The sequence below is a fragment of the Acomys minous genome (assembly GCF_964271855.1).
Source record: "Acomys minous genome assembly, chromosome: 8".
In the NCBI taxonomy this organism is placed as follows: Eukaryota; Metazoa; Chordata; class Mammalia; order Rodentia; family Muridae; genus Acomys; species Acomys minous.
In genome coordinates, this window is record NC_140489.1 from 10,562,109 (window position 1) to 10,584,524 (window position 22,416).

A 22,416-nucleotide genomic window follows, 5' to 3' on the forward strand; every position below is an offset into this window, starting at 1 on the left:
CAGTACCCCTGGCCTATGTTTAATGCCATCACTGGGAGGGGTTAGTGTAACCGCCGAGTAGTAAATAAACAGCAAACACAAGTAAAGCCCTTGTTCCTTTATTTCCCAAAAAACAAGGTTGTTGTTATTTCTTTGCATTGCGTCTGGACTTGCCTGTCAAAAATGGGGGAAGCTAGAAAGAGCGTCATGATGGACATTTCATTAACATTTTGGTTACAGAATTATCGCCACTGTTAATTTGGTACCGAATCAGTGAACATGTCCCAGACAGCTTATCTTTCAGCTTCTCCACCCGTTGCAAAATCTGCACTACACCAAACACATGAGATGTGGATGGGCAGTCAGAGATCTGACACTCTCAGCAGATCTGGTGAAGCCACCATTTCTGCGGACGTGAAGACCATGGTGAGGCTGCGAGTGCTGCTCCTGTTGTGTGGCAGGTGGATGCCGTGGAATTTGCGCAGGGCGGTCTCATCGGTGCTGGTTTCTTGATCTTTTGTCACGTGGGAAGGTGAGATGGTGGCACTCTGAGGGAGGCGCCTGCTCAGGACCATCCAGTTCCCACGGGGTCTTTTAAAACCTGCACTGTGCTTGGCTTCCTGGGGGACACAGGTATGTCTGCTCCCTTCCCAGACTATGCCCCTCAGCCTGCACAGCCCATAGCTCTGAGAATGCTCACTGCCTTACACTCTGCAGGTGCATGGAAACACTCCCTGACTGGATGAATGGTGGATGATTGAATGCTTTGGATGGATGAGGAGTTGCTAGGAGAACAACCAAATCCCTTTTTGTCATAGGGGACACGGCTGCTCTCCACAACATGGAGGTCAAAAACGAAAAAGTGGAGTGAAGTGTCCAATTGTAGAATTTCAAATTGGGGAAACTGAGGAACAGAATTGTTAGCAGACTCGGTCAAGGTCTCACGCTGAGAGAGGCCAGGCGGGGTACCAGACACCCACCTGGCACATGCCAACAATTTTTTTTAAAAATCTTTTTTATATTTTTATTTCTTAAAATGAACTAAAAAATGAGATGAGATGATGAACTGATAGGGTTGGTTGGCCTCAGGACGGGGAGACTGGAGGCAGGAGTGGGTACCTGGAGGGAGGAAGGGAGGGAGGGAGGCAGGGAGGGAGGGAGGGAGGGAGGCAGGGAGGCAGGCAGGGAGGAAGGGAGGGAGGGAGGGAGGCAGGGAGGCAGGGAGGGAGGGAGGGAGGGAGGGAGGGAGGCAGGGAGGCAGGGAGGAAGGGAGGGAGGGAGGGAGGGAGGGAGGCAGGGAGGCAGGGAGGCAGGCAGGGAGGAAGGGAGGGAGGGAGGGAGGGAGGGAGGAAGGGAGGGAGGCAGGGAGGGAGGTCAGGAATTATGGGATAAGGAGGGGCTAGGCAGCAGGGATGGTGGGAGGGGTGGGGATTTTGGGAGCTGGGATACAACCCTCACCAGGATGAGGGTGGGGCAAAATGGGGAGGGATTTCAGGGTGGGACTGGGAGGGTTTGGGCTGAAGATGGTGAATGACTAATGGCTAGGAAGGGATTCTTTGAATCAGGGCTCTGGGTGAAATGAACCTGGGGTAGAGGTTGGAGGGGTGACGGGGTCGATAATGTGTGACGACGGTGGCGCACATGACCGATGGATGATGACCATGAAGTAGTGAGTGTGTGCTGTGATTATGACTTGAACGGGTAGCAGATAATGGTGACAATGACTTGTAAGCAAGTACGCAGAGCAAGGTAAACATGGCTTACACTTAAAGCTTAGAGCGTAGGTCCCTACCCAAATAACCTAAGAAGCAAAATATTCCGAACTGGGACCCAAGGACTGTATAGCAGCCAGATCCCAGACAAGAGCTGGGAAGCTACACAGGGTTTTCCCCCATTTCTCTCTACTTTCTTTTTTTTAAAAAAAGTTTGCTTTGTTTTGAAAAAAAAAAAGATAGATGCTCTTTTAAAAAAAAATTCCTAATTTGTAATTAAGAAGCTGGCTAGGCCTTTTGGGATCTGAGGTCCTTACCTCCGCCACACGAAGGTACATCCATGGCTGTGGACGGACAGCTACTATCCCACTTACACCACAGAACAAGAAAACACTCCACAAGCAGCAGTTTCCACTAAAGCCTGTGAAACCCTTGGTGAGGGCTGTGTTGCTCGCTCAGCTTTTGCCAGGGGGGGCACTTGTGGTTCAAGGTACACTTAAGTCTGAAAGCACATCTCTACAGGGTGAGAGGCAGGCATGGGGTGGAGTCTGGGGGTGGGGGGCACAGGGCCGGGGCGGGGCTCAGGTGGGGAGTGGGCTGCTCAAGAGGCAACTCCAAATGGCACAGTTTGACCTAAAGGGGCCAATTGTTCCCAAACTGGACATGAGCCGGGAGGCTCCCCATTTTGAGAAACGCTACTGGGATCGACATCAATATCAAGTGTACAGCCAGGATAGGCCAAAACCTTTCGGATCCCAGGATGAGACCAAGTCTCCATCAGATCCTACTCTTGGAGTCAGGAAGTGTTTTGGTATGTATCCCTCGTTCCTAATTCTGAATTTGGAAGCTAGAGAGTTACCTTGGTGTTTGGGTGTTTGCACCCCTCCCTCAAGAGAAGGGGTGTGGAGGTGGCCCAGGGTTGGGAATGGGGGTCTCTCGCCAAGGGTCACACAGCGAGTGAGCAGCAGGGCTGGTACTAGGTCCCAACCTCTCTCTGCTAACAGCCAACCATGGGGGGGTCTCTCTCTGCCGGTCACACAGCCACTACACACTGCAAAGTCACAAATCAGTTGGAAAGATCTAAGGGTTGCGGTGTAAGACTGGATGTGAGTGCGAGTCAAGGTGGCGTGTGAGAATTAACGAACGAAAGAGTTTAGCCCTTTTCACAGTGAGTGGTCAAGCACAGGACTCTTGTGGTTTCACGAGGACCTAACGGCTGACACCCCCCAACCCACCTATGGGAGAGGGACCTCAGCGCCAAGTCCTGGTTCTGTTGCCATGTTTTTTTTTGGTCTTTTTGATTTTATATTTGATATCTGATAAGAGTTTAGAATAACATACTTATTTCTTTAACTCATTTAGAGATGAAATTCTTATTATTATTATTATTATTCATTATTCATTATCATGCATTAAAAGGGAGAAAGAGAATTCTTAAGAGAGCATGGCAGCATGTCACACAGCAGCACAAAGACAACATATGTAAGCACAGCGTTCACTAGATTCCACACAAAAGATAGCAAGCTCCACCACAAAGAGAAGCACAGACCGCATAGAGTGAGCTCTGCAGGGGAACCCCGGTAATATAGAGGGGCCTTGGGGGAGGGGGGGGGAACGCTGCTTAGATCTCCTCATCGCCAGCCTCCTTGCTGAAGGTGGTCATGTCGATCTTCTCTGGGAAGATGATGTTGACCGCCAGCTCCTCACCACTATTGTACTGCAGCAGCAGGTTCTTCTTCTTGCGCAGCATGTGGTTGTAGCGCAGGTTGGACACCCAGGCCTCGCACTTGTTGAGGAAGACGATGGCCACGGTGCCCAGCACCACCAGGCTGGTGAGCACCCCCAGGATGGTGAAGCAGATGGCCTGTCCCTCGGTGAGGAGAGGGGTATTCTTGCTGAGCTCTTTCATGGACACCTTCAGGATGCGGTGCTTGGGCTGCTGGACTGGCAGCTCGTGCACCCCGGGGGTCAGGCGGTAGGTGAGCCCGTAGCCACTGGGCAGGTGGGTGACCTGCACGGGGCCGGCCCCGCGCTTCTTCCCGCACGTGGGACCCATGAACGGGGGCTTGCACAGACACTCGTAGCTCACCTGGGTGTGCTGGAGGCAGGTGCCCCCGTTCAGGCACGGGCCGCTGGCGCAGTTGCTCACCGGGCGGCTGCAGGTCTTGTCGACGAAGCCAGCTGGGCAGCGGCAACGGAAGTCGCCCCCGATGTCGGTGCAGACGCCATCGTTCTCGCATGGGTTAGGGGTGCAGCTGTTGGTCACGATCTCACAGAAGTTGCCGGAGAAGCCAGGGGGGCACAGGCAGGAAGCATGCGAGGCTTGGCCCTCATCATCCACACAGGCGCCCCCATGCTGGCAGGGAGACCTGCAACACAAAGAACAGGGTAAAGGGCCCTGAGGGGGGTGGCGGGGGGGGGGGTGGGGTGGGGTGGGGGTGGCGCGGGAGATGGGCTAGGACAGAGCAGTTAGAGGCAGGGGACAGAGGCAAAGCTCCTTTCTCTGAACCTTCTGTTGGATCCACATCTCATGCTGTGTCACTATGTTAAACCAAAACAGAAATGACCTCCCATGCAGTCCCCCACCTCTTATCTGATTGTTAGTCACAAGGCAGATGGGGAAACTGAGGCTGGGAGAGGCAGCCAGGTTTGGAATAAGGCCTTTCAGTGGTTCATCCCCTTGGATGAGATCTACTGCTAGGGCTCCAGTCTGTGTTCCCTACGCCATGTCACACCCCCCCCTTTCCCCTTTATTCTTTTTATTTCTAGTGGAGTGGACAATTGTGAGAGAAACCCTTGGGGACTCTAACTGAAAGAAATAAGGGTTGTATCTACGCTGGCAGAAGTGGTGTCTGTGGCAAACTGTTTGCTAGTGGCCCATTCACCCAAGTGCAGCTTGCAAACTGAAGCTGTTTGCTCAAAGCAGAGCGTGCACGGAGCATTTAATGTAAGTGCTTTTAAATGAGCTAGCCCTTTGTCGTCTGACAAATGCCAAAACTCCGGGGGAAAGGAAAGCACCCCCTCCCTGACACACACAAGGAATCAGCATTGCAGCTCCAGGCCTGAGGGCTGCAGAGAGGAACGGGGCTCTGAAAACATCCTGAGGGCTCTATTTTGACAGACTAGCTCAAGTCTATTAGAACCAAACAAGTTCTGAAAGGTCTTACTCTGTGCTTCCCCACCCCCCTTGCCAGCAAACAGCAGTGGAGTTCAGTGGTCATCACCTTCAGTGTCCCCGCTAAATACAGATCTTTAGACCCCTGTGTTCCTGAGCGGTCAAAGCTTTTGAACTGAAGCCCCAGAGGCTCTCCCCCACTAGAGCCAGCTAATACAAGTGCCCCTTCCCGTCTCCTCCAATCTCCTTAGACATCCCAGAAAATATAGTTGCAATGCCCTAAACTGCCTCCTACAATATGGTAAGCGGGGGTTTCACAGCCTGGCCCTGCTGAACTCTGATCTCTAATTTCGTTGCCTTTAGACAATTATACAGCTTGGCATCTCTGTCCTCCAGTCTCAATCTGCCGTCATTCACCGGTATCAGGAGCTTGGGAAATAGCCTTTGGGGGCCATTTGAAAAAAAATTATTATGGAAATGACACATTCCTCCATAAACCACCCCACCCCCACCCCATCGGAGCAGATGTGGGAGGGGGCACAGGTTGCCTGGAGCACTTCTTTTTTTTTTTTTTTTTTTTTAATCAGGCTACAGGTCCTATGGGTTAAGCTGAAAGGGTCCTGGGGGCAAAAGGCAGGACTCACAGAGGGAGATCAGACTATTTACCCATTGATCACGCAGGGTCCAGCTTTGTGTTGGCAGTCCTTTCCAGTGAACCCAGAGATGCAGGCGCATTCGTACTGGCCTTTCTCCAGGTCCACGCAGGTTCCATTGTTGGCGCAGGGGGCTGAGGTGCAAGCCCTCACATCTGGGAAACACAAAAACAAAAAACAAAAAAACAAAACAAAACACCAAATGGTGCTTAGCTTCCTTTCCAGAAGCCGTGGGAACAGGAACCCTAAATGGCTCAGCTCGTGGTTTCCAAGTGGGGTTTGAAGTGTGAGGGTGCAGGGATTTCCCCCAAAGTCCTGAAGTGCTGAGGGTCAGGAAGCTGAACTGTAAGGTCAGTACTAAGAAAGCCAAGGCCATGGGTAACCAGATGAGCAGCTAGCTGCACCCTTTCCTGGCACCCTTGCCATGAGGCAACTTGACCTTCATTGCAGGCAGAAGGCTTTGTCCTCCATGAAACAGGGAGCCATCTTCTTACATTTAAGGAAAGAGGTCTCTGTGAGCTTGGGAGCCAGTGCAGCCCTGACTCTTAGTGGGGGGTGGGGGGGGTGGAAAGCACTATCTCTTCATACTTTCCCATCAAAGTCCCCCATCGGGGAAACAAGAAGTCTAATTTAGCCCCAGCACTGCCTCCCCACCCGGTGGTCCTTCTGGTCTCAGGTTCTGAACTAAAGGGGTCCTAGGATAAAAAAAAAAGGCCGCATCTTTTGAAGGCAGCAAAATTAGAACTATTGAACGCTCTCCTGTCCGTGTGGGGCTTCCATGAACACTGCTGCATCGCCACTGAGTTTCAACACCCCCTGTCAGGCTCTCTTCATTAGGGATGAACTGAACAAAGGAGCTTTGGGCAAGGGTTCTCTGACTGTGGAGACCCCAGCTTCCCGCGGCAGGGCCAGGAAAGGATTCTTTGTAAGCAGCTCCAGCCTGCTGCCTCGCAGAATTCAGCTCCTTCCTGCTCTGACTCAGTTTCCCTCCATATAGAGGGAGAAGCTCTCTCTGCTGATCCCTGAGGGTTTTTCTGTCATTTGGAGATGTAGAAAAGCCAGGGATGGCCAGAGAGACTGCAAGCGAGAGCAGTTCCCAGTACTAAGGCCGCACATGGCGATTTTTCTCTCCTTTTTCAAAGAGCCTTGCACCGTGATGGAGGGGAGACCAGTGTCTATCAACGTGGAAAAGCCTGGACACCATGTTGGTGGGCTCTCTGCCTGAGGGGAGCCCTGCGTGGTGCAAGGAAACATAAAGAGGTTTTATTTTCCCGGGATAGCCGCCAGGATAACATTAGTGGGAAGCGTCTCTGCAGGGGGGCTCTGGGCCCTGCTCTTTTGCCACTTGGTATCTTGAATTTAACATAAAGATATGGTGACCACCCCCTCCAGATTATGCCTGCTTATCCCCCCTAAATACCAACTCTCCAGAGCACCCGACCCCAAAGATAGGGGTGGATCAGCTGCTGCTGCAAGTGGAGAACTGAGGGGTCCTCTCTGCTTGAACTGCAGCTGTGGCCATGCAGGCAGAAAGGGAGTGCGCCAGCAATTACCCTAAGCAGGAGCTATTTCCCCCCTGGGACGACCCTCGACCCCCACTATTTCCACCCAGACAACCATTGTGAATCCAGCGGTGAGGGGCTAGGCGTGCTGAGGGACCCGTAAGGAGAATTCTGTCTGTAGAACCGTTTCAGGTTCAGCTATGGAGAAGCGAGTGCTCCAGACTAGAAGCCTAACCCTGATCAGTGTTTTTTGTTTTTTGTTTTAATTTTTGTTTTGTTTTCCAGCAACATCCCCCCCACCCTCCCGCCTAACAAGTCAGAGTAGCGGTAGCTGCTGCAGCTGCAAGGGGCATGAGTCAGCTGCAACGAAAACCTTCCCCCCCATCCACCAAATCACCACTGGGGAGAGGGGGGCCACAGGCCATTTGGGGGTTCTGAGGCCCCTCTACTTCTCTGACCCTCAGTTTCCCTATTTGTCACTGCCAATGTTGAGACAGCTCCTGGGGCGTCTACCCATCTGCCTTCCTGCTGGACTATCACCTCTGTAGGGAGGGGCATGTACCCCTTATTTCCCAGGACTTCAGTTTGCCTAGGCTTTGGGGACTGGGTTAGCAAAATGAAAATGGTCCCACAACAATGCAGCTGTCAATTTTCAAAGATCCCGTGAATTAATGAAAACAACAGATAACTCCAATCTACACTTTAACCCTTTCTCAGCCTCTCCCCACCACCAAACTCCTGCAACACCTGAGTGGCTCCCCCCAAACCCTGTCCTCCCTTGCAGCTCACCCCCATCCCTCCCCACCCAGCACCAGCCACCCCTCCCCTATTAGTTTGTTGGCTCCCTTTTATTGATGTTTGAGCCCTGAGAATCACCTCTCCAGCCCCACACATGGAACTCTCCCAATCTCTTAGCTCTGGCAACCTGTGCAAGCAGCCCCAGTCTGTGGTGCAGGCACCCTAAGCATGCTGTGCTTTACTTTATGACTCTTAATTCCACAGTTAGTTTCCCAGTGCTCCCCCCCCCATATGCCCCCCAATCCTGGGAACCTGCAGTGCTGAGGTGACCAAAATACAGTCTCTACATTTAAGGGGGGCATTTGAGGCCCAGCAGGAAGTGTGTATACACTATAGACCACATACTACAAATAGCCTTAGGGGTTCTGCAGTATAGGTCAAGGTGAGGGAGGGAGAGCGGGGAGGGGAGGGACAGGAAAAGGGTGAGGGTGGGCTAAGGTCAGTGCCCACCTATGTCGCAGAGCTCTCCATCCCAGCCATCCTTGCAGATGCAGTCTCCGGGTTCCTTGCAGACTCCATTAGCACAGCCGGGGGAGGTCATGCACTGGTCACACTGGGGGCCCTCCCAGCCGGGCTGGCACCTGTATGAACAAAGGAGAAAGACGGGGACACATGAGGGGCATGAGGGGCGCAGAGGTCCAAAGAGCTCAGGCTGTCTTCTGCTGGATGAAGAACTCTTGGTGGTCTTTGTAGATCCCAGGCCAGTGGGTCCCTGAAGCAAACTGCAGCCACCTGAATGGAAAACTCAGAGAAGGTGCTCATGGGCAGAAACACAGGGGTCTTCCAGACCCCCACAAGAACCACATTTTGTGCAGTGACCTGCAGTGGCCTCACCCTGCAAGAAATTCTCCTGATCCCCCTCTTCTCCTGATCCCCCTCTTCTCCTGATCCTCCTCTTCTCCTGATCCCCCTCTTCTCCTGCCCCCCCCACCCGTTTTCTGCAGAAGCAAGAAGATGTGACGCAGTTCTGTGGCAAAGTACCCCCTCTTTTCAGCCTGACTCCAAGACTCCACAGGACCCCACCATAGCCCCCCAAATAGCTTACTCCATTACCTGCAAACATTGTCATCCTCGCAGAATCCATTTTGGGGGTTGCAGGCTGGGTCACATTCAGCCCCTGAGAAAAAAAGGGGGGGGGGAGGAACACAATTTACCCCACAAGGCCTGGAGGATACTACAAAGTCAGTTTTCTCTCAAATGGCTCCCTGCCCCTCAGTAGAGGGGACCAAAGACCCTTTTGGGTTCTTCCAGCCTGGCACACAGTGGAAACGTCTTGTCTGTGGCTCAACCTACCCAGGAAAACAATCCTGCGTGTTCCTAGCTATGGGATAAGCACAGCGCACCCCTGCTTCTCAAAATGCAAAGCAGACACCTTTCTCCCCAGAGAAAATAGTAACCCCCAGACCCATAAAAGTGGGAATGGGAGACAATGAAGAAGTAGCCTTTGACCCCTGGGCATTGAGTCAAGTCCTCTCCATAGCAAAGTGACCTAAAGGGGAGATTTTAAGGTCTCTGGATAAGCCCAGAGAAGCCCACCTGCCTGCTCACAGGTAAAGCAACTAGATTTTCCCCCAAGATTAACCCTTAGTTAAAGCAGCCAACCAAATCCTACCTCCGCGCCCCGTCTCCCTGTTTCTCTTACCCAACGCTGGCCACATAAAAAGAACTACGCAATAGCTCTGCAGGGCCTTTAAGATTCCGATGCTCTTTAGGGATTCTGCCACTTTAATAGACACCTACTGTATGCGTTTACTCCACCAGCTCTCGGGGATTTCCAGACAGCCCCTCGCCCCCTCCCCACAGACAACCACTGGCGCAGTGGGGGCTGGGGTCGCTGCGGGAAGGGGGCAACTCTCTCGCTGCCAGAGACAGATGGCCGCTGCAGACAGAAGTGTCGCAGCCCCCTCACCTAGAGAAACGCGCCACGCAGGAGGGGCTCCAGCTGTGCTCCTGTTGGAAATTGGGGGCTACGACTGCAAAGTCACCCTCAAAGCCCCCCAAACCTGTTCCTAAGCACATACGCCGTGACAGATACCCCCAAAGTTCCACCTCAGAGCGGTTTTTCCCCCTTAAATAGAATACCTCCCAGTTCAGCCTCCTTTTTCCATACCTCCTCAATCCGCGCGCAAAACGGCACCCCTCCGAACGCCACTTCTGCCAGGCGAGAAGGAGCTAGGGCCCTCCAACCTCCCGCAAACCCATGAACCCCAGGACTGGTCTCTGCGCACAAGAGTGGCGCAGAGATGGTGAGGCGGGCACAGTGCAGGGCTTAGGGTAGGCGGGACGGGCGGGACTTGGGGCGCACGGGACGGGAGTGTGGGGTGGTCGGCGGGGCGTCGCAGGCTTCCCCAGAGGGGGCGCGAGCCAAGCCGCCAGGGGGGCTCACCATAGGTGCTGTGGCCGAAAGCCAGCAGGAGCAAGAGGACGCGCAGGAGGGCTCCGGTCGCGGTCATCTCGGGGCGGCCTGGGTCGCGGTCCGGGGAGCGGAGGCGGTGCAGAGGGTGCTCCGGGGGCTGCACTGGGCTTCTGGTTGCGAACGATGAAGGGGGCACGGGCGTCCAGAGGCGGGAAAGCCAGGGTTGCACCGGGGCGCACGCTGCTAAGTGCGGCTGCCGAGGAGCTGCCGCTGCGGCCCGCGCGCCGCCTTTTCGTACTGTCGACCCCCCCCCAAGGCACCCGCCCACGCCCACGCCTCGCGCGCACGGGGCAGGCGCCGGCCAGTCCCGGTGACCCACCCCCTGGCGGGGCCGCCCCCCAGCGCCAAGGCGCCCGGAAGCGGCTTGCGCACTCGGGCGCACTCTTGGCTAGACGGGTACCTGCGCACGATGGGCACGCGGTCCGCACACAGGACAGCACGCGGCGGAGGCGGAGGCGGCGGCGCTCGCATAGGCCCGCTTAGCGCAAGTCGCAGGAACCAAGCCGGGGAGGGCGAAAGCCCTAGCACGCACTCAGAATACAAAACGCTCATAGACATAGTAAGACACTTAGGGCTGGTGTCCCGCGCACGCATGGCGCGAGAGTCAGAAGCCCAGAAGGACCCAAACGCACACCACGAAGATGTGGAAGATGCACATGATCATAGATGCACACACGAAAACGACCACGAAAAGCCGAAGCCCCCCGACGAGCCTTGCCATTGTGGAGGATGGGGAAAGGTGCAGATGCACTTGCCCCACGGACCACCAACCCAAACACACCTTTCAATGCAAGCACACCTTAATGCCCGTCCCTGGAGCACAGGTCACAGACCAGGGCAGCAGGAACACTGTCCGATCTGCTCCAAGCAGCGGAAGCGCCAGCTATGAAAAACTGAACATCCTCCTGCCTGTGCTGCCCCTCCACTCGCAGCCCGCCTGTAAACACAGGAGACCACTGGTAAACATCGACGACATCCTGCGTCACCCCCCACCACTCCCCCTCTCGCAGGTACCACTGCCTGGGCCTTATCATGCAGAAGCATAAAAGCATTGGTTCTTTCCAATATGTACACCCATGTACACCTCTGCCCAGTCCCCTAAACTGTCTCAGATTCGTGGGGGTCACCCAAATTACCCCAAACCACACACAATCTAATTAATCTTTATCCACAGTGACACATGTTGACAGTCTCACCAATATGTTCATCAAATGCAGACAGACAGACAGACACACACACACATCCCAGCTTAGTGGCTTTCAACCAGGGATGGCTTAGAGGATGGAAGTGGGGGAATATTGATTTTTTTCCAGAGTCTCAGGGGGTTCACAGGCCACCCCTTTTTCTGCCACTCCCCAGCAAGGGCTTAGAGCCTTTTACTCGGCTGGGAAGCCCACCCCATCTCCCATTCCGAGGCTCAAAAGGAGAAGGAGGTCGCTGAGTGTGGGCAGAATCATTTATAGGGCCAGGGAGACAGTTCGGTGGGTAAAGAACTTGCAGCCAAACTTGAATCTGATCATTGACTTCTGCAGTTGTCCCTTGACCACCCTCTTAAATAAAGCATAAATAGAGTCAAGGAGGTAGCTCAGCTGGTGAATGGTAAAGCTGCTTGCTGACAAGCCTAATAGCTTGAGTTTGATCTCCAGACCCCACATAGTGGAAGGAAAGACTGGGAGCTATTGTCTTGTCTGGCCTGTACATGCCTCTCGTGGCTTTCACTCACTGCCTGTTTGTCTGTCTGTCTGTCTGTCTGTCTGTCTGTCTGTCTGTCTCTCTCTCTCTCTCTCTCTCTCTCTCTCTCTCTCTCTCTCTTTCTCCATATCTATCTATCTATATCTATCTCAAATAGAAAAGTAGAAATAAAATGTAAAAACTAAAAACCAAATATTTAAAATCAAACATTTAGAAATGTAGATTAAAATATTTTTAAATAATGTGGAGGAGGTTCGACAGATGACTCAGCAGTGAAGAGCACTTATTGTCCTTCCAGAAGACCCAGGTTCAGTCCCCAGCACCTTTATGGCAGCTCACCACTGGTTGTAAATCTGGTTTCAAGAGCACTAGACACACATGTCATGTACACACGTACAAGCAGGAAAAATGCTTATATACGTAAGAAAAGCTTTAAATAAAATAAAATGTAAATAAAATAAATAAATAAATAAATAAAGTCTTTTAACCTATGAGAAACCCAACCTTTGGATGGGTTGTCCAGGCATGCTTAGCTCCTGTGTATTAATTGTTATCTGGCTCTCAGCAGCTGTGAGCTTCCTTTTCCCCACAGTGATGGGTTGTGGTGGTTAGGCAAGGGACTCTAACTCTTTGAGTCTGGTCGGGGGGGGGGCATCTTCAGCCTGAGGTGGGGTGGGGGTCTGACCTTGCCCAAGCAGGTTCCAAGACTTTTGCCATTTTAGGGGATTGGAAGACAGGCAGTGGAGGGGAAAGAACACTTCCCAGTTTCTGTGTGTGTGTGTGTGTGTGTGTGTGTGTGTGTGTGTGTGTGTGTGTAGGCTGGTGGTTGATGTTCTTTTTTCTGTGCTTTCTGCAGAAATTTCATGTGGATAACGGCTGAGGGGATAGCTTCTGAGGCAGGCTAGAGACCTGAATTGGTGTGGACCCCCTGGTTTCAGGGGGCTGTTTCAGGGAGGCTGTTGTTTTGACTCCCCGCCCCCCCCTCCAAAGCCCCTAGTTAAACTGAGAGTGGCTGGCAGGTGCCACTGTCTCCTCCTTGGTGATCACCAAGGTCGCCTTGGCCCTCCTTCATCTCTTTCTCCCTTCCAAATCCCCTGACCTCAGCCTCCAAAATTATCCCATGCAGTGCAGTGCAACCAGCAGCCTGGAAGGGGCTGAATTCTCAGCCAGAATTAAGGAGACTGCTGGGTCTCAGGGCTGGGCCACTAAGATAAGGGATAGATCTCTGAGTTCCTGGTCAAGGCAGCAGAGAAAAAGTGAGTTACACAGAGCAGAAGTCCCAGAAGCAGTGAAGTTAGCCCCTCGGCTAGACTCCATTTCCTCTCCCTAAACCCTTTCTATACCCTGCCCTGTCCAGATTTGGAAAGGGAAGCAAGTCACAGGGACTTAGGTACCCAAATGTCACAGGCTCAAGCTAAAGGGCACTCCCTTGGCTGATGAGAACCCACTTTCTGATCCCAGAACCATCCCTTGCCTGCTGTGGTCTCTGGCCAGCCATCTCCTTCTCTGAGCCATGTCTCCAGGACTATAAGCGGAGATCACACACCTGTCACTGAAAGAGACCTCAGGGTTTTGTAGGCAGAAAGCCCAGTGCCTAAAAGATCCAGCCACCGCTTACTCGGGATAGCTGACAGAGTCCTTTTCTGGAGTCCCTGCAGGGTGGCTTTGGGTGGGGGAGTTTTCCCTTTTTAAGGCTCACAAGCCCAGGAGTTTTATGAGGGTTTGCTCTGGTCTCAATAAAGCATTTGTTAACGCTGCCGGCTGAAGATTTCTGTGCAATGAGCAGATGCCGAGAAGGAGTGAGTAGCACAGGAGCACCAGGGAGGGGAGGGTGGAGACTGTCACAGGCTCAGAAGCTCACAGAAAAGCATGAAAATGTCAATCCAATCCCTTGGGGACAAGTAGGCACAGCCTGCCGTTTGCCGAGCAGATCTTAGGGGCTGGGAGTCACGCCCCCTCCTCTATCTGAGCATCCTCCCTGGGGCGGGGCCCCTCCTCTTCTCCGGCTTCTGCATTCACAGCCCCCCTTCCCCCCTCCCCGCCGACCGCCCCAGACTCACAGTGAGGCCAGCAGCCCCCTACTACAAAAAAGCACTGCCCAACTGTCACCACAGCATGGCGTGGGGGGGGGTGCGGGGGAAAGGAGGAGGGCGCTGTGCAGGTAACAGAAACTGCATCTGCTCTTTATGGGCGGGGGGGGGGGGGGCTCACAGGAAAATCGAGGTTGGCTGGGAACTAAGCTGCTTCTCTCTGGCCAAACCAAGGACTCTGCAACTTCCAGGCTATGTGGCAGGCAGGAGGGAAAAGCAAAGGGATTCTGTCTTGCAAAAGAGATGCCCTAGCTATGGGTCAAAGTTTTCTGAAAGAATCCAAAAAATGCTGTCTCTGGCCCATTTCCAGTACCCTGCTCCCCGCTTCCACCCTCCCACTCCAGCCCCTATCTCTGCCTCCAGCCCTCAGCAGACCACTTGGCCCTTGATTAAATACAGAATCCTTGGTCAGGGGAGCACAAAGGGGTGGAGCTGATGGGCCTCTCAGACAAACCAGCCCTGGTCTGCACAGGAGGGTTAAGCCAGCTGGTGGGGGGGCGGGAGGGGGCTTAGCCCCAGGTTGACGTCTTTCTCCACACCCCCATTGAGAATCTCAGAGCCTTGAAGTTTTGTTTCTGCCTAGACTGGGCTGTGGGTTTGGAAGGTGTCCAATTGTCTGCTTATTAGTCCCTGGACAGTCTACAGATAAGTAAACTGAGGCCTGGTGAGGTTCTCAGGGTAGGGGAGTGCTTTTATTGCTCTCTCTAAAGCTGGTGCTTTTCACCCTCCATCCATGTAAGAACACTGCCCTCCCCTCCCCCCAAGATGGGGTACAGAGACACAGGCTCCCATTAGGTCTGAAGCCTCACCTCCTGCTAATCCCCACTGCCTCCTCTTCCTCCCCAAGATCTCATCTTTATGCTCCAGTATAGTGAGGTTCACATCCACCAGAGGTTCCATGGGAGCCTGGAGCCTATCTCAGAGCAGAGTACCCAAAGCTTGAGAGTTTTGCAGATGACCTCAGAGTAGCCAAGCTGGGAATCAAACCATGGCCTCTACTGGCATTGAAGTCTCAGCTCTCTGCCCAGAGGGTCAACCACAGAGGAAAGAGAGAATATGGCTGAGCAGAGAGTGCGACATCCTCAGGTAGCCCCTCCCCCCAAACCCCTGCTTCTTCTCTTAGGGCAGGAAGGGTGGCTCAGCAACCTTGAATGCTGTGAGGTTTTTCAGGCTAGCACCAGAGACAGAGATGTGATGCTATGAAAAGTGCACCTCTGCCTTTGGGATTATAGAGCCAAGCCAAAGGACTGAAGAAGATGGCCCCCCACCCCACCCCCCTCTCTCTGCAGAGCGGGGGGGGGGGGGGGCTACCCTAGGTGGAGGGTGAGGAAAATGAGAGGCACACCATGTACATTTAGGCTTGAGAACATGACAGTTCTGTTTCAAGTTCAATCAGAGGAAAGGCTCTTCAGTCTCAAGTGGCCTTTGCACGCCGCCGTGAGCTGGGAAGGTGGCCCCGTGACCTCAGAGATGCAAGCCTTGCGTGACTTGGATGTATGGGGACCCCCAACCCACTGCTGAGCACACTAAGGCCTTCTGGGCGTAGCTGTGTGTGTGTAGCAACTGAGGCAGGAGGTTCATATAAGGCCTGAAGTCTGAGGCACCATGGTAAGTTCTTGCTACAAACCAGCTACAAAGTATAGAGATTTATTTTGTCAAGTAGAGTTAACATGGGGGTGGGGGAGTAAGGTTGGAGCACAGTATAACAGCTTCAATATTTGGATCTAAAATCTGTCCTAACTCTTTTAGACTCCTCTGCCATGGCAAACAATGGCTTCAGAATAAGAATCCGCCTTTTTACATAGTTGTCTGAAGACAGTGACGGCAATGACAGTAGTGGTTTGGTGGTGGTGGTGGTGGCAGTGGCGGCAATGGCAGCAGCACCATGCCCAGACTTCATCATAAGTCTTGGTAATAAAGCCAAGACATCCGTACCAGTCCAGTGAAGAACCACCCACCCATCTTAGTTGGGGGATAGTGAGTGAGAGAAAAGACAAAAGACATCAATCAGCTCAAGTGGAAACCCAAGATTACCTTTAGTCACAGAAAAGTCCTCAAAACCTGAAGCCTGGGCAAAGAGGACCCTCCTCCTGGCCCCAGACTAGCTCTCAGGGTGCCTGGGGCAGAATTTCTCACTGGCTCTCCATGTCTATAAAAGAGAGTGCTGTGTGGTGGTTTGGCCCCGGAGCTGTTGGCAGGGAACTCTGTGAAGTTTAAGGCTGTGGAAACACTGCTCTCGAGGAATCTAAGATTTTTCTCTTTCAATTTCGTAAGGCAACATTTCCATTTTCATTCAATTATATTTTTTTTTAAAATGTTTTCAATGTGCTTTTGGGTCCAGGACAGACTTTAGAATCTCTTGAATGAAGGAGGGCATTACCCTTTTGCCAAGAAAAGGAGCTGGGCAGGGGAGAGACGCTCAAGCCAGTTCGCCCACTAGCCCTGTGCACAGCCCGCTTCCAGGAGTCCTAGCCCGGGACCTACAGCGAGCCTGTCTGTGGCCTCCTCCCTGGACCCCCTCCCTGGCCAGAACACATCTTCCCGCTCTGGTGTTAATGGATTGTGCACATGTGTTTGACCCCAGTAGGACCAGAGACTTCTTGTTCCTCCTTGTACCTCGCGGCTGGTGGCCCCGCAGCCCTGCCCGTGAGCTGCTTGCGGATTAAGTGAATTAATGAATAAATGAATGAGGCACAACATGTTCTCCTAGGGTTACCATGGGCCCCTCAGAAAGAGCCCGTGTCCTAGCAACTGGCCCCAGCAGCAGGTCCCTCTCCAGACAGCAGTCCTCGGTGGGTCCCCGGGGTGGCTGACCTCCCCAAGCAGCCTTCCAGGAGGGTCCCCTAGGTTGCAATACTGCTCCCATCTAGTTCCGTCACAAGTGAGACCCCCCCAGACCTTGTATCGGGAGTGTGGGTAGCAGCTGTGGGAGATCACATCCAGACCCCCCCCCCGCCCCCCCCCCCCACTGCCTTCTCCACCAAGCCTGGTTCCTCTAAATGGCTCTCTGTATGCGCGAAAGCCGTTCCTATGGTGACGCGCTCCGCACCTCCGGGAGGCCCTACCTAGCAGTCTGCTGCCAGACTTCAGCCAATGATGGACAAGGGGGTGCCAGGCTGAGCTGACCCTGGCTCCCCCACCCCAACTACTCCATACACACACTGGGGGACTTAGAACCCAAACCCAGATGTACAAATGCCTCTTCTTTGTCCCCTCCGGCTCTGCTCCTCACTCTCTGCCAGGTCCCGTAATAGAAGGGTTCAGCTCAGAGAGGGCAAGAGACTCTCCGCTGGTCACACAGCAAGGGACTGACAGCATAGGACTTGAATGTTAGGAAGTGGAGCCTTGTCAGGAAGAGTGTCGTGGTTCATTGTAAAGAGTCCCCCGGGAACTCCAGGGTAGTAAGACTGTCAAAAAGAAGGAGGAAAAAGAGGTAGAGAAGGAAGAGGAGGAGAAGAAGAGGAGGAAGAAAGCACACAGTAGTACACAGTACACTTAGGAGGCAAAGAGAGTTCGAGGCCAGTCTGGGCTACATAATGAGACTGTCTAAACAAACAAACTGTCCAAAACAAACAAACCAAAATTGATCACAAAGCTCAGACGGTAGGCAGAATTGACTCTTACAAGTTGTCCTCCACACGTACAGTACAGTCTCTCTCTCTCTCTCTCTCTCTCTCTCTCTCTCTCTCTCTCTCTCTCTCTCTCTCTCTCTCTCTGTGTGTGTGTGTGTGTGTATACATACGCATGCCCAGAGACTAGAAACAAGACACAGTACCCCCAGAGAAAGATCAGAGTCCGTCCCTCCCACACACACCCCGTTAGTTCAGTGCCGTCTCCTGTGCTGACCATGGTCCCCTTTTCTTTAGCCTCATCTCCTTTCGCTCTTCCTTCTTTCTCCCTGCCTTAGAATCCAGCTTCTCTTGTTCCCTTTATATCCAAAGCCTGTGCCCAAACCTACTGGCCTCCCCAACACTAACCCCATTTCTTTGTCCCATTCTGGCCACGACCTGCCCTAGCCAAGCCACATGCTTCTTTTGCCAGCCACGACAGCAGCCAGCCCACCGGGCCTGTATCCCTACCACCATGGATGCACCAGGCAAGGGTCAGAGAGGTTTTACAGCAGCTCGGAGAAGCCTTCCTCCCACAAATGAGCTGGGCTGAGGAAGGAAATCAACTTTCTCAGGGTTCCAAGCTATGAATCCAGTGCACAGTGGGTTCTCATTAAGTATTTGTGGAATTGAATTGCAACATCTTATCAAAGAATCAATAGGGAAGTCTTCGGCTTACTTGGGGCGGGAGACGGAGGAGCCAGCCGTCTGAAGCTGTCCTCTAAGAACGCCAGCTTCCCCTCACTGGGAAGGCTTGCCCTCAGCCTTACATTGATTCCTTAGTAAGTTTCTTTTCAATGGCTTCTCTTCACCTCTCTGTAACGGGCCAATTATTTCCAATTGTATTTTACTTCATTCTGCCTCCCGGCCTGAGTGGCAGCAACAAGACCTGACCCCTGACCCCCTGACCCTGGTGTGGCATGTGGGCAGCCCCATCAGCCCATCTCCACACTGGCTGAGTTTGCTTGTTGTCTCGCCCCCCCCACCACCCCCACCCGCCACCGCCCCTGTTGACAATATCTTTAGGACTCGTTACAGGCTGAGGAGCAAGAGGTTAGCAAGGGGGTGGAGGTCATTACGGCTGAAGGTGGTTGTTTTCCAGTGAGTGTGAAGCCTGCCCTGTGGTGGGCACTTTTAAGGAGTCTGGCTTCCAACAAGCTGCTCTGCTGCTGGCAGGGTGGGAAAGCGGTGTGTAAAATCTAACAAAAAGTCAGCCCTCCAGCCAGCGTCCATGAGGCCCTGAGACCCAAGGCCTCTGTAATCAGCACCAGATCTAAAATGGACTTTACAGGCCAGGATCCACTTCTGGCTTTCCAGGCCCAATTCCCTGCTCAACAGCAGGAGTTAAACAGGCCCTGTATGCTAAGAGGGAAGGCTGGGGAGGCCTGTGTGAGTCAGGGCCTCCCAGGCGGGGCGCAGCACAAGACAGATGGTTCATGCAAGATGGTGAGATAGGTGAGTGAGCCTATTAGAGGGACTATTTACAGCAAAGTGGGTGAGGTGGAAAAAAAAAACAACAGGCCGTTACCCAGCAGGCCTGGGGGTTGGGGGGTGGCGGTGGTATCAGTACCTGGGCTGCAAACTGAGAGCAGGTAGAAAAGCTATGTACTTCAGTGGAGGGAGCTCCAGTCCATGGGGGTGGGGGTGGGGGTCCTGATCTCCATCCCAGGTGATGGCCAAGTTTGCCAGATCTAGACAAAAAGGGCCAGGGCTGGAGGTTCTGCAAGTCAAAGAAACCCACATGACCAGGGCATTAGGGAGTCCAGCTGCCTTCTCTTAATGGGGGAAACTGAGGCCAGAAAAATCTAAGTAGCTGAGCTGGAACTCTGAAGGGGTCGCATCCCTTGGCTTCATTGTACCAGCAGGATGAAAGCCCACCCTGGGCTCCCTCCGCCCTGGGAGTTGGGCTCATGGGTACAACCTGTGCCCTGCTCTTGCATGCTGGCTTGCTCTGTGGTTCACATACATGGGCAAAGCATGAGCTGTGTCGGTTAAGCCCTCGACTAAGAGGCACTGGGAAAGGGACTTTCTCCTGGAAAGCCAGGCTGCTGAGTACCAGGCGTGGCCACACACATTATGCCCGGTAGTGAGAGAAACTTCACTGGGTACAAAGTCAGGGCCCATCCCCAATACCATGTGAGCTGACATTTATATTCCAACAGACAAGAGAGCCAGAGGGACTGTTGTGAGGACTCAGAGAAAGTGCTGGGTGGTCTTAAGGAAAACCTTTCTCTTCTTTGGGCCCCAGCTTCCTAATTTCATCTCCCTTAGCTCTGACCTGACATATGGCCTCAGTGGTGGGTAGCCAGGGGAAGGAGAAGGTACATTGAGGTTTGTGAGGTGAAGCCAGTCTAGTGAGCTGTGCTAAGCAGGGTGTGCAGGAATGGAAATTAGACACTGAGGGAGCCAGAGGCTGGAAGCTGCAGGAACAAGGAGGAGGCCAACCTGGGGGATTGTGTGTGGGATAAGACCCCGGGAAGAAACACAGAAGGAACAGGAAATACACACTTGAAGCAGCTGCCATCCTGAGACTTGCCTCATAGGGGACCCCACGAGTCCCTTTTATTTTTATTTTTTAAAAACTACTTACTTTATATTTTATTTTAAATGTGTAATGCATGCATGTATACACACCACTATATGAGCCTGGTGCCTGTGACGGTCAGAACAAGGCGTTGGATCCTGAGCCAGCATTTGGGTGCTGGGAACTGAACCCAGGACTTCTGCAAAAGCATCAAGTGCTCTTAACCGGAGAGGCCCAATCCCCATCTTGGCCCTGTGTCAGCTGCTCACTCTACTGGCTCCTTGCCTGATGCCCATGCATCCTTCTTCCATCCTTTCCGTGGGACCAGAGGGATCTCAGAAGCCCAGAGAGAACGAGGAAAGGAGTCCTCGTAGGTCCCCAGTGTTGCAGAGGCTTCAATTAAGAAAATGGAGACATAGGCATCGGGCGATTGGGTGCATGCCTCTGGGACTGTACGGTCGTGGGAGAGTGGGAGATGTATAAATGGAAAGGATCAAGCATGGTCACGAGGAAAAGGGGGGCAAAAAGGGAATTAACTAGCCAAGGGCTCCGGGATGCAGAGAATACACACACTTGAGCATGTGGGTCCGTGTGTGGGAGCCTACGCCTTCACTTAACTATAAGAGGGACCCAAGGGTGTTTGTGAGCTGAAGAGGCTGCAGATGATACTGGGCCTAAGTGATTAATTGAATAAGGCAAACACAATCTGTTCCTCTGAAGGTTTCTGGCCTGGTAGGGAGCTGAGGATTTGAACCTACGCTTTCAGCTTTCATGGTCTCTTTCATTGAGGCTGCCGTATCCATGGGGCGAGGCGTTTAAGCACATGAGGCAGTGAGCCGGTGTGCCATGAGTGCCCTTCCATCTGTCTTCTGTAACCACTGGCAAAGGGAACAGCCATGTTGTGGAGCCCGGGCCCCACTGGAAGCTTTCTGCCACCAGCCTTGTCACTGATACACTTGGGCGTTAATTGTGCTTTTAACTTTCAAAGTGGTTTCACATTGATTTTATTTACACAGAACCTGGCATTTGTCACGCTCTGCCTCAGAGGCTAGTGGGCTGCTTTGAGCACTGCGAAGTACCTAACCGAGAGCGCCTGGAAGATCTTGCTGATGCCATGTGCTCATCTGTATCCTGGACACACAGCCAGGGTTCAGAGAGCATTTGCTGACCAAGTATATAACAGACCGGGCAGCTAGGTAGAACAGTCTAGGTATGGCTCTCTTGATGGACCACTGAAAGAGTCTTGTTAGGACTACCAGAGATTTTCTCCTAGTAGCTAGCCCTTAGTCTACCCTGCCATGCTGGGCTCTGTAGAGCCTGTCCTATCAGAGTCAAGCTTTTTGCCTCAATAGTGGATCTCAGTGCTGGGTGACGAGTGCTTATGTGAATGTGTCGAACTCTGCCTTTGCTTCAAGGTGGGGAAGGGGTCCATCTGGCTCCAATCCAGACCTCTTCAGCACCCAGGGGTGCTGGGCCTGGTCACAGGCTGGTGCTCAGTTTAGGCAGAGCTGAGCTGAAGCAGCTGTGAGGGGCTGTCCTGTCCCTTTCCACGCAGTTGGCGGGTTGCCTGCCAGCTGGGCTACACACAGGCCGTGGGCAGGGATTCCCCTGGGAGGAATCGCGCCTTTCTGGTAGTTTGGGGTGCCCGCACTTCCTTGGTGCCAGTATTTTTAACTTGGCTCGGTTGTTAATAAACCTTCTACTTAGGGAGAAGTAACAGTTAAAGGGCTCGGACTAAAACACTGCTCTGAGGAGAAAACCTCCATAGCTGACTCTGAGCCTAGGGAAGCCTGTACTTCCTGGGGTTCTGAAGCTCCAGAGCTGGGAGAGCTGGGTGCCATGGCAGAAAACAAGGGACTTCATGGCCCCTGGCAGCTGTATCAGAGGTCTGCCCTCCGGGCCTTTTTGTAAGCTCAGCTTCATTGCAGGACCCTCTGCCATGCCTTCCCCGAGAGTCCCCTCCATATGTGCTTGGCTCCCCCGCACACTGGGGGCCTGGAAAGGCTTGTCCTGTTGCTACCTCTGCCCCTAATTACCACCTGCTTGCTCATGCCTTCTCTCTCCCACAGAACCTTTGCTCTTCCTCAACCCTTTACCAAGGGCCTGTGGCAGAGCCTGTGGAAACAGTCTGTTTGTCTACCCATCCCTATCCTCCTTCTGTCTGTCCTGAATAATGAGCAGAAGCAATGCCTCTAGCCTCCCCTTTTCTGAGGACAGTGAGAAACATAATTTTCTATTGTCAGATCTTCGGCCGCCATGCCCAGGCTTAGGCAGGCCCTGCCACCTTCCTGTCTGCATCCTGCCTAGGCTCTGGGCATGCCTCTAGT

The 22,416-nt window shown here is 53.1% G+C and overlaps 1 protein-coding gene across 3 annotated transcripts; it reads right to left on the reverse strand.

The window, feature by feature from the left end:
* Positions 1-82: 82 nt before the first annotated feature.
* On the reverse strand, positions 83-10,428 carry DLK1 (delta like non-canonical Notch ligand 1). 3 transcript variants are annotated; one of them, XM_084792646.1, is made up of 6 exons: positions 10,146-10,428; positions 8,813-8,876; positions 8,210-8,340; positions 5,473-5,614; positions 3,781-4,060; positions 83-3,555 (listed from the first exon to the last, which is right to left on the reverse strand). In XM_084792646.1, exons 1-6 carry the CDS (start codon positions 10,210-10,212, stop codon positions 3,313-3,315), a joined length of 927 nt encoding a protein of 308 aa, XP_084648772.1. In that variant the 5' UTR covers positions 10,213-10,428; the 3' UTR covers positions 83-3,312. The 3 variants fall into 3 exon arrangements, with proteins under 3 accessions (XP_084648772.1, XP_084648770.1, XP_084648771.1); XM_084792644.1 differs by having other exon boundaries at positions 83-4,060; XM_084792645.1 differs by lacking the exon at positions 10,146-10,428 and adding an exon at positions 9,870-10,003 and having other exon boundaries at positions 83-4,060.
* Between the last annotated feature and the right edge of the window lie 11,988 nt (positions 10,429-22,416).